The 12,639-nt window shown below is 31.0% G+C and overlaps 1 protein-coding gene across 3 annotated transcripts; it reads left to right on the top strand.

Moving 5' to 3' along the window:
* Positions 1-4,846: 4,846 nt before the first annotated feature.
* LOC107639805 (subtilisin-like protease SBT4.14) lies at positions 4,847-11,995 on the top strand. Of its 3 annotated transcripts, none has more exons than XM_088483250.1 (11): positions 4,847-5,023; positions 5,147-5,241; positions 5,756-5,853; positions 6,005-6,148; positions 6,291-6,396; positions 8,392-8,905; positions 9,313-9,419; positions 9,503-9,727; positions 10,012-10,120; positions 10,246-10,459; positions 11,410-11,995. In XM_088483250.1, the coding sequence occupies exons 1-11, from the start codon at positions 4,922-4,924 to the stop codon at positions 11,805-11,807; spliced, it is 2,112 nt and encodes a 703-aa protein (XP_088339376.1). In that variant the 5' UTR covers positions 4,847-4,921; the 3' UTR covers positions 11,808-11,995. The 3 variants fall into 3 exon arrangements, with proteins under 3 accessions (XP_088339376.1, XP_016198891.1, XP_016198893.1); XM_016343405.3 differs by having other exon boundaries at positions 4,851-5,023; positions 11,269-11,995; XM_016343407.3 differs by having other exon boundaries at positions 4,853-5,023; positions 9,322-9,419; positions 11,269-11,995.
* Positions 11,996-12,639: the final 644 nt, after the last annotated feature.

Raw genomic sequence — 12,639 nt, forward strand, 5'->3', positions numbered from 1 at the left:
GTAGTTGAGGTTTTGGGGCTATGTTTGATTTTAATTAAATTTCCTTGATCGTTACATGGAAATCGGCTAAGGTATGGTTTAGGTTTCTTGCATTTAATATATAATGTTCTGTTAAAACTTAGGCTAGATGACCATATGATAAGTTAAAATGCAGGTGTATGTTTAATGTTTAGCAATTTGTTGATGAATATATTTGGTTGGTGTTTGTTGGATAATTAGTGATTGATTGTGGATGGTGATTATTATTATGTTAATTTGGAAAGAATCATGGTTGAGTGTTGTTGCTGGAAATTGTGCTGGTACTGACTGGTTGATAGTGAATGGAATGGAAACTTTGGATGAGAGTAAGGTTTAAAGAGTTTGCAAAATTTTGATTTTGGGCTGAACTTAGGCCGGCTATAACTTAGCTTCCGGAATCCCAAATTGATTTCAACCTGTTTTAAATAAATATTGGGTTCATGAAGTTTATGCCATTCGAAGAACGGAAGGAAAACGATTTAAAATGACTGAGTTATGCACGTCGGAAGTTTGGATGAAATATAAGTGATTTGCAACTCTCTGGTTGAACTGCTGTTGTTTTTGAAAAAACGTACGTCCACGCGTACGCGTGACATGAGGTACCCACCTACGCGTACGCGTGACAAGGGGACGCACGCGCGCGAGCTGCATTTGTATAATCCCACGCGTATGCGTGAGCCACGGATACACGTGGCCCCTATTTCAGGGAACATGATTTTCAACATTTTAAACTGTATTTCAAACTTCTAAACCTCTATTTTCATTCCTTAATCATTGATAATAGTATTTAACCTGATATTCGGATGGAGTTAGGAAATTGGGTTAACTTGGAGATGAAGTAAAGCTGAAAAGTGATGAAATGGCTATGAGATGTTACGGATGATCATGTATGATACTTGACTTGATAATCAAATGAATAATTATGTATGATACTTGGCTTGAATGATTAAATGATCTGAGATACGAGATTCCCTGGGTAAAGTACCGTGGCTTGCCACCACGTGTACCAGGTTGAAAACTCGATACTCTGTTGACCCTACGACATAAGGGTGACCGGGAACTTATAAATTTTCGGGAATGTTAACCCCATTGAGCAATATTGATTATTTGAGAAAAAAAAAACTATGCATAGACTCTTGGGGATGCACGTCGAGGGACACTCTAAGGTTTCCGGACTTGTCGGGTTGGCTGGATAACCGACAAATGAGTCTCATTAGCCATAGGACAGGCATGCATCATATGCATATTACTTGAATTTCTTGCTTGTGCATTAACTGGGTGTCCCCAAATGTATTTGCCATGCTAAATGTATAATTGTTACCTGCTATATTTGTAACCTTCTTGTACTTGCCTTTATCTGTTTATCTGTCTGTGAACTGCTGACGGGATGGAGGTATGGAGGAATGGTAGTATGTGACTTAGATTTAAGGTTAAGTTAATTTAGACTTAGATACTCTTAGAAAACCACATGTTATGGCTTCTGTTTAATACTTTAAGCTCTATAATCTGAGTGTCGGCGTTCTAGGATTGCCTCTGGCATTCCCAGGACCTTATATCTTATGTGTGTGGACTGAGAACCTCTGGTTCTCATTTCATACTATGTTGTTATTTTTCAGATACAGGTCGAGAGGCATCTCATTAGGTGTCTGGACCCCTGAGGCGAAGTGGTTATTGGGTTATTTTGTTGTGCAGTGATGTATATATATGTACTTAGCTTTCTCTCCGCATAAATTATTCTTTTTGATCCTCTTAGAGGTTTATGGAGAGGCAGGATTTTGTTTATGTACATTTGAGTTTTGGATATATATATATATATTATATGTGTAAATATTCTCCGGCCAGTCTTGACTTCGCGGGCTGAGTTAGGAGCTTGTTATTTTGTATCTTTGGCACTCTATTCGTACTTTTATAATCTTATGTTTGATGATTATAGCGTTCTTAGCACGCAAGTTAACTCATTTCTTGAGCGTTGTGCTTTTATTTCGCGATTTTTATTTCCCATATTCTTCAAGACTCCTAGTATATTACAATCTTTCTGCTATTACATGTACATATTTTATTTTAGAGGTCGTAATACCACCACCTCTGTTTTACGACTTAAGCGTAAAGCTCAATGTGGTAGGGTGTTACAATCTTATTTCTTCCTTTTTCTCAGTCATGACCTTGCCTTAACCATGAAGAATCATGTCTCTCAAGTTTTGACACCTACGTTTTCTTTGGTTTTCAAGTTCAACGTTTTCTTTAGCTTACTCCTTAAATTAGCACTCATGTTCTCTATTCATCCTAAAGGTCGAATATTAGCCTTGATGCTTAAGAAAAGGAAGTAACTGTCTTTCGACTATCCTTGTACTATCTTACCTGTATTGCCTTCTTGTAATCGAAACTATTGGCAGTTGAAATGTAAAAAAATCCATTTCTTTTGTACCAAAAAGAACATTTTTTGAATATTCAAAATTAGATTACCATCTTCACTTGAGCTTGCAATAGTAAAATTTTAAACAGCTAAAAACTACATCTAGAGAGTCGAATTTATAAATAATCAACTTGACCTAGTCATACCTACTACAAGTTTCACTGCTTCAAAATTGATCTCCCTATCTGCCATGCCAATTTACAAGAAAAAAAAGAAACGATGAATAGTTTTAAATTTTTCCTTACAAAGTACATAATATGCCATGTCTTTTGGAATGACGCAATCAAGATAGATAGAGTAGTGTAAGAGTGTTGAAACTTGAAAGGGTGATCGAAAAAGAGAGTGTAGTAAGAAGTAGAATGTGTGTGAAAGAGAGAGAAAAATAAACAAAAAAATTATTTTATTATTCTAAAAAAAATAAAGAGTCATATTTAAGAATTTAACAATTATTGATGGTATCTTCAATTTAAAAACAAAATATTTTATTAACTTAAATATTTTTGTTATAATTAAAACATAATTAAAAAGTTTAAAATAATTTAAAAGAGTAAAGTATCGTTTTTGTCCCCAACGTTTGGGGTAAATCTTATTTGTGTCCCTAACATTTAAATTGTCCTATTTGTATCCCTAACGTTTGTAAAAGTGATTCAATGTTATCCTGCCGTCAATAATACATCATGAGCGCTTTAGTTTGAGTTTTAAAAATCTATTCTTGAAGTTAGAATACAAATATTTGGGATAGAATCGATGATCTACTCCGAAAAATAGCTCATCAAATGTTGAAACTAATTCCTACAACATTTACATAATTCACTTTTTTAGGGACATAATTGAATCTAAACACAAATAGTGGGTATAATATTAAAATCGACCACATCCAAGTGAGACCTAATTGTGAATAAATACATTCAAGTGAGAATAATTGAAAAATATAATATGATTTGTTAGTATAATTGATAGTAGAATAACATTGAATCACTTTTATAAACGTTAAGGATACAAATAGGACGATTTAAACGTTAGGGTCACAAATAGGACTTACTCCAAACGTTGAGGACAAAAATGATACTTTACTCTAATTTAAAAATTCAATTAAAAGTAAAAAATATAAATTTAATTTAATAAAATTATAAGAATTAATAGAATGATTAAACCTATTTAAATATTGTTTTCTCAAGATAATAACTATCAATTTGGTCGTAGTTTTTATTTTATTTTAACTTTCACATGCTAATTAATTTGATTTATTTGATCGCCTTTAATTTTTTAAATGGATGCAAAATGGTGTCTTACAAAAAGCCCATCAAAATGGTGTTATACGAAGATATGAACGGCAGCAAAAATTTGTTCGGGGCGAAAATCAATTTCGATGAAAACGGAAAACTTTTTAATCCTTACACCAAAAAAAAAAAAAAACAAAAACTTGTTAATCCTATTATTGCTAACTCGTGCTTTTCGATCCTCACTGAAAAATGCTTTTTGCCTTATTGAAAAGATTATTTTTGGACATATAAACGCATGATTTTTTCATATTAAATTTTATTAAATTTTTTCAGACTAGTTTAATTTCCGTTAAATTAGTCGTTTGATAAATGAATTATAAAAAAAATTTATTTTATTCTTTGAAATTAAAAAGAAAAAAAATTGCTTTTCCCATTAAACTTTTTTGTGAATGAATCTTAATAAAGAGAAAGTTACTAAATAGTTTTTTTTTTTATTTATAAAATAAAGAATAAATGACCATTTGTACCAATGAAAGATGAAAACGCTGGTACTCACATTAAATTGAAACTAAATTTGTACCCACGAAAGATGCTCAAAAGTACCTTATCTTTAGAGGGTTGGAGTGCTAGGTAGGATACTTTTGTCACACGGAGGGCATCTTGCGTGGGCACAAGTTTAGTTTCGATCTAATGTGAGTACATATGTTAGTATTTTCATCTTTTATAGATAGAAATGGTCATTTATTCTAAAATAAATGATAAATTCAATAATAAATATATAAGAAATTAGCATCAAAATGACTAATATCAATTTTTCCCACTAGTCTTAACTCTCAAGCCCTAAAGACAGAGAACTAAGATATTTCTGCATGAATTTCCTTCTTAACAATAACAGCTAATGACATTTTCCAACTTCAAAGCAAAAATAGCAGAAATCAATAAATAACATGATGGGTAATTAATCTTCATGTACCACAAAGCCACCATGAGCCCCCTGTAGATATCATAACATCAATTGAGTTTTTATTGAGAAAGAAATAGGGAAATAGGGATAGCAACTTACACAAAACAAAATGAGAAACGTTAAAAGAAATTCAGCCTGAAGAAGCAATTATGCAATAGTTTTTCTCACAAGCTTAAGCTTATAAAACTTTTAATTAATTATTGAGTGATCCAAACCTTTCTTTTGCTAAATTTCTATGCTATATATAGGCTTCTGCTTAGAGACTCTATACCTTCTCAAGCCATTTTAGTTTCACTTCCAAATATGATTTTACAGAGACATACTGGATCCTTTAATCTTCTCCGGAGGCTTCAACTGGTGCTGATACTGCTTAGCAGCGCTTCGGTGAATGGCGTCGAGAGAAAGGCATTGGATTTCTTCTGCATTTCTACTTACTGTTTGCAAGATATACTTCTTTAGTTTCATGTTTGAGCATAGGTTACAACATGTTAGTTTAATCTTGATCATCACCATTGAACTTGTATGCAGGACTTTTACATTGTTTTCTTGGGAGCTCATCATACTTTGAATAGTGACATTATACTTGAGACACATTTAAATGTTCTAACTTCTGTGAAGGGAAGGTAAAATACTGAAAGCTCATCATCACAAAAAATACTCCTATGTTTTATTTTGTTTAAATTTCATTCCAAAAATTTTCGATTAGCATCAAATATACTTTCGACAGCTAAATTTTCAAAAAACTTAAGACTAATCCAACAAAAATATATGAAAATTATGCTTGATTTGCTTGTGTCGAAGGTTATTCTTATGAAATTGTCGTTGAATTGGTCCTAAACTTTTTGAAAAATTAGCCGCTAGGAGTATATTTGATGCAAATTGAAAACTTTTGAGACAAAATTAAAATAAAATAAAATTTAGGAATAATTTTAAAATTTTTACCAAATTTGAGTGACAAAAATAGAGCCATACTAAAAGCAAAGGATAATAGAATGGATATCAACAGAGTATAAGAATATGAATGTTCAAAAAATCATTTCTCTATTGCATCCATCTTCCCAAACCAACTTCTTTCTTTTTATTTATTATTTCACTTTGAGTAAATAGTCATTGTGATTTTGATTTGTGTTTATTTAGCTATCTTGAAGCCCAAGAATCCATGGTTTATAGCTACACAAATAGCTTCAATGCATTTGCTGCAAAACTATCAGAGAATGAAGCCAAGAAGTTATCTGGTATAGAACAATTTACACTAGCTCATCCCTTTTTAATTTCTTTGGTTTATTAAATATGTATCCTGTTACTTTCTTTTAGTACATCAGGAGAGGCTCGAACTCGAAATTTTCGAAATTTTAACCCCTTTTTTTCATAAAATGTTTCATGTAGAAATGGATGAAGTTTTGTTGGTATTTCGAAATCAGTACCGCAAGCTACACACAACAAGATCATGGAACTTCATTGGTTTTCCAATAGCTTCCAAGAGAAGATTGCAATTTGAGAGTGACATTGTTGTTGGTGTTTTGGACACAGGTGCATCCTACTAGCTCTCTTCCTATTTATATTTTCTTTACATTTTTTCTTTTATGTACTTAATGTGAGATTTTATCTGATGTAAAATGCTACTTTATAATTTAAATGGAAATTATAATGTGTCTGCATATTGGTGAGGTAGGGATCACTCCTGAGTCTCAAAGCTTCAAGGATGATGGATTAGGTCCTCCACCAGCAAAATGGAAAGGGAGTTGTGGCCCTTTTGCTAATTTCTCAGGATGCAATAAGTAAATTTCATTTCTGTGTTATTGTATTTTTTTACATTGAATTTATTCACTCTCATCAACCAAATGAATAATTATGGAAAATAAACTTTTAATTAGTCAATATTAGTAATTTTTTCAATTGAAAAACTCAATTTTTTTTATAGATTTTAATATTTAGAATTTAAAATTTAGAATTTAGTATTGAAATTTTAAAATTTATGATCTAAAATTTAAAATAAAAAAATTAAAAAAAAATTGATTGATATTATCTAAAAAAATTAATTTTCTAATAAAATTCATAGAGTATTAATACAATCAGAGAATAAAACAATAATATGCAGCAATAGTTATACAACATGCAAAGTTCATAAAAGATTAAAGCTTGTCATATCAGCTAATTATCATATTGTTTTTCCTTAAACAATTTTTTTAATTTTCAATTAAAAATGTAATCCGGTGTAGTTGTACGGTAAGGCATAGATAAATGTGGTGCACCAAAACATTTTTCATATTGGGGTAACATTTGTTTCAAATAATTATTACTATAAATGTGTTGCCTACTATACACAAGACACTGTTATTAATACGTGATGATTGACATGAAAACTATTTCCTTGAAGAAGGGGTAAAGGGCTAAAGGGATTATCCTACAAATTTGTATTACGATTGTCAAGTGATAAACAACTATTGTCAAGTATAGGTATACATTATACTTCATACATCATAGTCGGATCCTGCCCTTTTGTTATAACACATAACTAAGCCATAATAATATCAGTTTCTAAGTTATACATTGAACTAGACTAAGGGTCCCTTTGAAAAACTCTAGAAGTAATTTTTTTTAACTTTTGACTTATGAAAAGTAATAGTATTAATGTCTGGTGTAATTTTTAAAATCAAATTGCAACTTTCTAAGAAGCTATTTAGGAGCTTATAGAGAAGTTAAAAAAAATGACATCTCTCATAATACTTCTACTTTTTATCATATTTTTATAAAATAAGCACTTTTAAAGTTAAAAATTCAAACACAAAATAACTTATTTATAAGTTACTTTTAATAGAATCATTTATTGTTTAAATTATTTTATCAAAAAGAAACTTAATTAAATTAGTTATCCAAACTCAGCCTAAATAAAAGTGCAATCATCTCATCTCATCTCCTCATATATATACTAAAAAAGAGTTAAGAGTCATCCTATAAAATTTTAAATACTCGAATAAAATTACATCTAATAAAAAATAGTAAAAACTCACATGAAGATAGTTAAAAATTATTTTTACATAAAAATGCAAATTCACATGTATTATCTAAATGAAACCAAACCAATTGTTTTTTTTTTTATATATATTATATAACTGAATTATTCCTTAGAAATAAACCGGTTTTTAGTTAAACCTTAACATGAGAGGTGTCAATCTCTAAGGCTGCATCTTTATATGAATAAAACTCTATTCATCTTGGTGTGAGTTATCACTTTAATAAAATACTTATGGTTTTATCAAAAAAGAAAAAAAAAATCAAAAGTTCATCTTATGGACACAAAGTCAGAGTCATGAGAGTTGTGTTTGTTTCTAAGATCAGAATAAAATAAAAAATTGAGAACACAATACAAAAAGATAGAGACACATAATTTTATGTTTTTGTATTCTGTTTAATAATAAATTAGAACAAACTATAAAAATTTAATTTATTTTTATTTTTATTTGTTTATCAAAAAATTTGAAAAAAAATATAATAATAAAAAATATAATTATAAAAAATTAACAAGAATAACGACAAAAAAAAAATTATATGTCTTATCCTTTCTGTTAGGATAAACACAAAATATATTAATTCAATATTTTTTAATACAATATTTTTGTCCATGTCTCATCTATTAAACACTATTTTGTGTCTCTATACTTCCTGTAAACAAACGCAGCATTGGTACAAGAAAAAAATGAGTCCTTCTTTTCCATGTTATGGAGTTAAAGTTCTAACTTTTGTATTCCTTTCATGGTTGGCAAAACATGAAGCAAGATCATAGGAGCAAAATACTTCAAAGCGGATGGAACCTCTGATCCATCAGACATACTATCTCCCGTAGATGTTCTTGGCCATGGCACTCACACTGCATCAACAGCAGCAGGCACCCTGGTCCCAGAGGCAAGCCTCTTCGGCCTGGCTAACGGGACAGCCCGCGGCGCAGTCCCCTCGGCCCGGCTGGCCATTTACAAGGTCTGCTGGACATCCAGTGGATGTGCAGACATGGACATACTTGCTGCATTTGATGCTGCCATACATGATGGTGTGGATATCATTTCAATTTCCATTGGTGGAGGTGATCCTAGCTATGTGGTTGATGTTATATCCATTGGCTCGTTTTTCGCCGTTAGTAAAGGGATACTCACAGTGGCCTCCGCTGGAAATGATGGCCCGGATATGGCCACCGTGACGAATACTGCACCGTGGATTGTTACAGTTGCAGCTAGTGGCATTGACAGGGCTTTTAGGAGCACTGTGATATTGGGGAGTGGAAAGAATGTTTCTGTAAGTTTATTTCTTATGCCTTCTAAATATTCTTGAAATAAGAAAAAGAAAAAGAAAAAGAAGAGTATTTTGGTTATTAATTGTATATATTATTTTCTGATCAGTATTTTAGAATTTTTTATCTAGTTTTTAAAAATTTCAATGTGGCTTGGATGCTGCACATAACTTGTGGCATGTATGCAACTTATAGCATGATAGAATGATTCACCTAAGTTCACCTCTAATTTGATCAGGGTTTAGTTAAATGAAAGACTAAATCATGTGTTATGTGAATATTACTATTTTACTTTACAAACCAATTTGTATGATCAAATGGTAAATAATAAACAATATGACATGCATTCTGTTATTGAATCTTGAGAAGATTTGGTCATGAATTCATCATGTGTGAAACCCCAATCATGGAGGTTATGCAGGGAATAGGAGTGAGCAGTTTCAATCCAAAACAGAAACAATATCCTCTCATCAATGGCGGCGATGCTGCTCTGAACTCTGAAGCCAAGGAATATGCTAGGTAGCTTTTGCTTTTGTTCTTATCAATTATGTTTGTTCAATGATATGATAGCAAAGAAGATTTTAATTAATGCATTGATATAGATACTGCTTTGGAGGTTCCTTAGATCCAAATAAGGTGAAGGGAAAGCTTGTTTATTGCAAATTAGGAACATATGGCACTGAAGCAATTGTGAAAGAAATTGGGGGCATTGGTGCCATAATTGAAAGACAAAGATATCTTGATGTTGCTCAAGTTTTCATGGCTCCTGCTACCATTGTGAATATGAGCTTAGGTGATACTATCACTAGTTATATACATTCCACAAGGTATAAAACAAACCCTGTTTAAATTTTTAATAACCACTCTTTACCTATTTTAGGCACCAGAGAATTCTCCTTCTAAAATATGATAGTATAATCTCTTCACACCCTCGTATTTTGTAAAATGTAATACTGAATCAAAGAAGAGGCTAATATAAATATGATAAATCAAAGAGTGCATGCGCTGTATATTATATTACCAAATATTAAAGAAAGTGTAGTTCACTATAAAATTTTCAACCAAGTTATCTAAAAGATTCAAGTTGACCTGAATTTCATGTTCAACTAAGATCACCATCAGCAGTGATATACAAGACCCATGAAATTAGAAAGCCAGCTCCATTTGCTGCTTCATTCTCATCTAGAGGTCCAAATCCAGGGTCTCAACATATTCTTAAGGTACAAAATGGATGCAAGTTTTCAACCTTACACAGTTAGTTGTATATCTAATTTAACCTTAACTTTGGTACCTAATTAACTGAGTTTTTTGTTTTGTTTTTTATTTTTATAATACATTTGTGCAGCCTGATATTGCAGCACCTGGCATTAACATCTTGGCATCTTATACACTTAGGAGGTCAATCACTGGGTTGAAAGGGGACACACAATTTTCAAAATTTAATCTATTGTCAGGAACTTCCATGGCTTGTCCTCATGTTGCTGGAGTAGCAGCATATGTGAAGTCATTTCATCCAGATTGGACTCCTGCTGCAATTAGATCTGCCATTATTACCACAGGTGAGGTTTTTTGTCTCAGTTTTCATTTCTAGGCTTCATAGTTTTAGAATTTTGTGGAAAAAGGAAGTGAAAGCAAAAAATGAGAACACTCCTTTCTATTGTTTTTATTATTTCCTTCAAAAAATCTTTACAATAGGTGAAAAGATTTCTGATAAGTAGTAAGGTTGATGATGCAGAAAATAAAATTGTAGAATGCAGAAAGGAGAAGTGAATTGAGAGGAAATCATAATTAACTATCATGTATTGAACTAACTTCTTTATGTACAAGACATTGCTATTTATAGATGCATAGAGACATATTGTGTAACTGAATTTTGTAACAGAATTTTAGTTATTGACTCAGCTACACATAATTAACCAAATTCTGTAGCTTCTTGATCTTGATCCTTAACAATACGAAACATGAAAATGAAAATTCACTGAGAGTTTAGTTTGAGTTTTCATTTTTTGTTTTCATTTTTAGTGCTCTTTGTTTTTAAAATTTTGTGAAGAAATAAGGAAAAATAGGATGTAAAAACAGAAAACAGAATTTTATTATTTTTTTTTGTAAAATTCTAAAAAAAAATACTAAAAATACAAATACAAATCAAACGTACCCCGTTAATGTTTGTTTAGTTCTCCATTTTTACTTTCTGTATCCATTTCCAGTGTTTCTAGATAAGGAAAAAGAAAACTAAACAAGCTTGTGTGCACTAGCATAGTTGTTTTAACCATTTGCTTAACATGAAAAATTAGCACAAATTAAAATCCATAAATCATAACATCATATCTTTTGACATGACTAACATTTTCATAATCTTTGTCTAAAGCCAAACCAATGAGCAAGAAAATGAACAATGAAGCAGAATTTGCTTATGGTTCTGGCCAACTAAACCCGACAAGAGCTCTAACACCTGGTTTAATCTATGACATGGATCACTTTGGTTACATCCAATTCCTGTGCCATGAAGGTTACAGTGGTGCCACATTATCAGTGTTACTTGGTTCTCCTGTGAATTGCTCTTCTTATTTGCTTCCTGGTGCTATTGGCCATGATGCCATCAACTACCCCACCATGCAACTCATCTTGAAATCAAATAAAGACACGACAATTGGAGTTTTCAAAAGAACAGTGACAAATGTAGGTCTTGGTCCAACAATCTATAATGCCACTATCAAGTCACCAAAGGGAGTTGAAATTACAGTGAAACCAACCAGCCTCATGTTTTCTCATACCATGCAGAAGAAGAACTTCATATTAATGGTGAAAGCTAAATCTATGGCAAGTATGAAAATTATCTCTGGGTCCCTTATATGGAAAAACTCAGTTTACTATGTTAGAAGTCCTATTGTCATTTATAGTCCATAAAGTTGTGTTTGATAGTTGAAATATGACACAAATACAATCACAGAAATATATTTATTTAGATTTTGAGATAGGTATATATGGTAGAACAAAACTATTATATGTTTAAAAAAAAAAAAATACATTCTGTATTTGTGTATATTTATATGTCTTATTTTATATATTTTTAATATATATTTTATATTCTAATATGATTGATTAGTGTCTAATTTTTTGTATATACATAATATAATTCATGATAGAATATGATCAAAGATACAAATTTTTTTATATTTTCAATTATTCTAAATGAGAGAAAAAAACATAATTTTCATTTCTTTATTTCAGTATTTGTGTATTGTCAGATCAGCTTATCACAATTATTGAAACTATCACAATCTATAACTTAGCATTATTTCTTCACTACATAATTCTAGATAAGTTTTTACCCTCATAATTTCTTATATAATCCAAGGATTAAATACAATAATTTTTTTGCAAAAGATGTTATTTAGCATTTAGGTCTATTACTTTTATGAAATGGAATGCATCATGGCAAAACAGAATTGGAAGCTCTTTTGTAACAATTTTTTTTAGCTTAGAGATCATAAAATTATATCTAAGGTAACGGCTAATTTCTTCAATCCAAAGTTACTAACAATACTAAAGATCTATTATCGCATATACTTTCTCAGAATTTACAAAAACATAACACATTCTAATTAAGTAGTGTTCATTGCTCAACAAGAAGATATAATTTACATGAGAATCACATTCACTTTGCATTGTATCTCAAGTGAACTCAGTATGTTTTATTTAATGGAACCATTATTCTTTGCGGCTAGTGAATTTGATT

The sequence above is a fragment of the Arachis ipaensis genome, chromosome B4, assembly GCF_059453495.1.
Source record: "Arachis ipaensis isolate K30076 ecotype BB chromosome B4, ASM5945349v1, whole genome shotgun sequence".
Classification (NCBI taxonomy): domain Eukaryota; kingdom Viridiplantae; phylum Streptophyta; class Magnoliopsida; order Fabales; family Fabaceae; genus Arachis; species Arachis ipaensis.

What these genes read in the sequence shown, in the direction of transcription:
- LOC107639805 (XM_016343405.3), top strand. Translation starts at nt 4,922, where the DNA reads ATGATTTTACAGAGACATACTGGATCCTTTAATCTTCTCCGGAGGCTT. An exon ending in TGTTGGTGTTTTGGACACAG is followed by an intron (nt 6,149 to 6,290) that starts GTGCATCCTACT and finishes TTGGTGAGGTAG; the next exon opens with GGATCACTCCTGAGTCTCAA. An exon ending in AGTTATATACATTCCACAAG is followed by an intron (nt 9,728 to 10,011) that starts GTATAAAACAAA and finishes TGTTCAACTAAG; the next exon opens with ATCACCATCAGCAGTGATAT.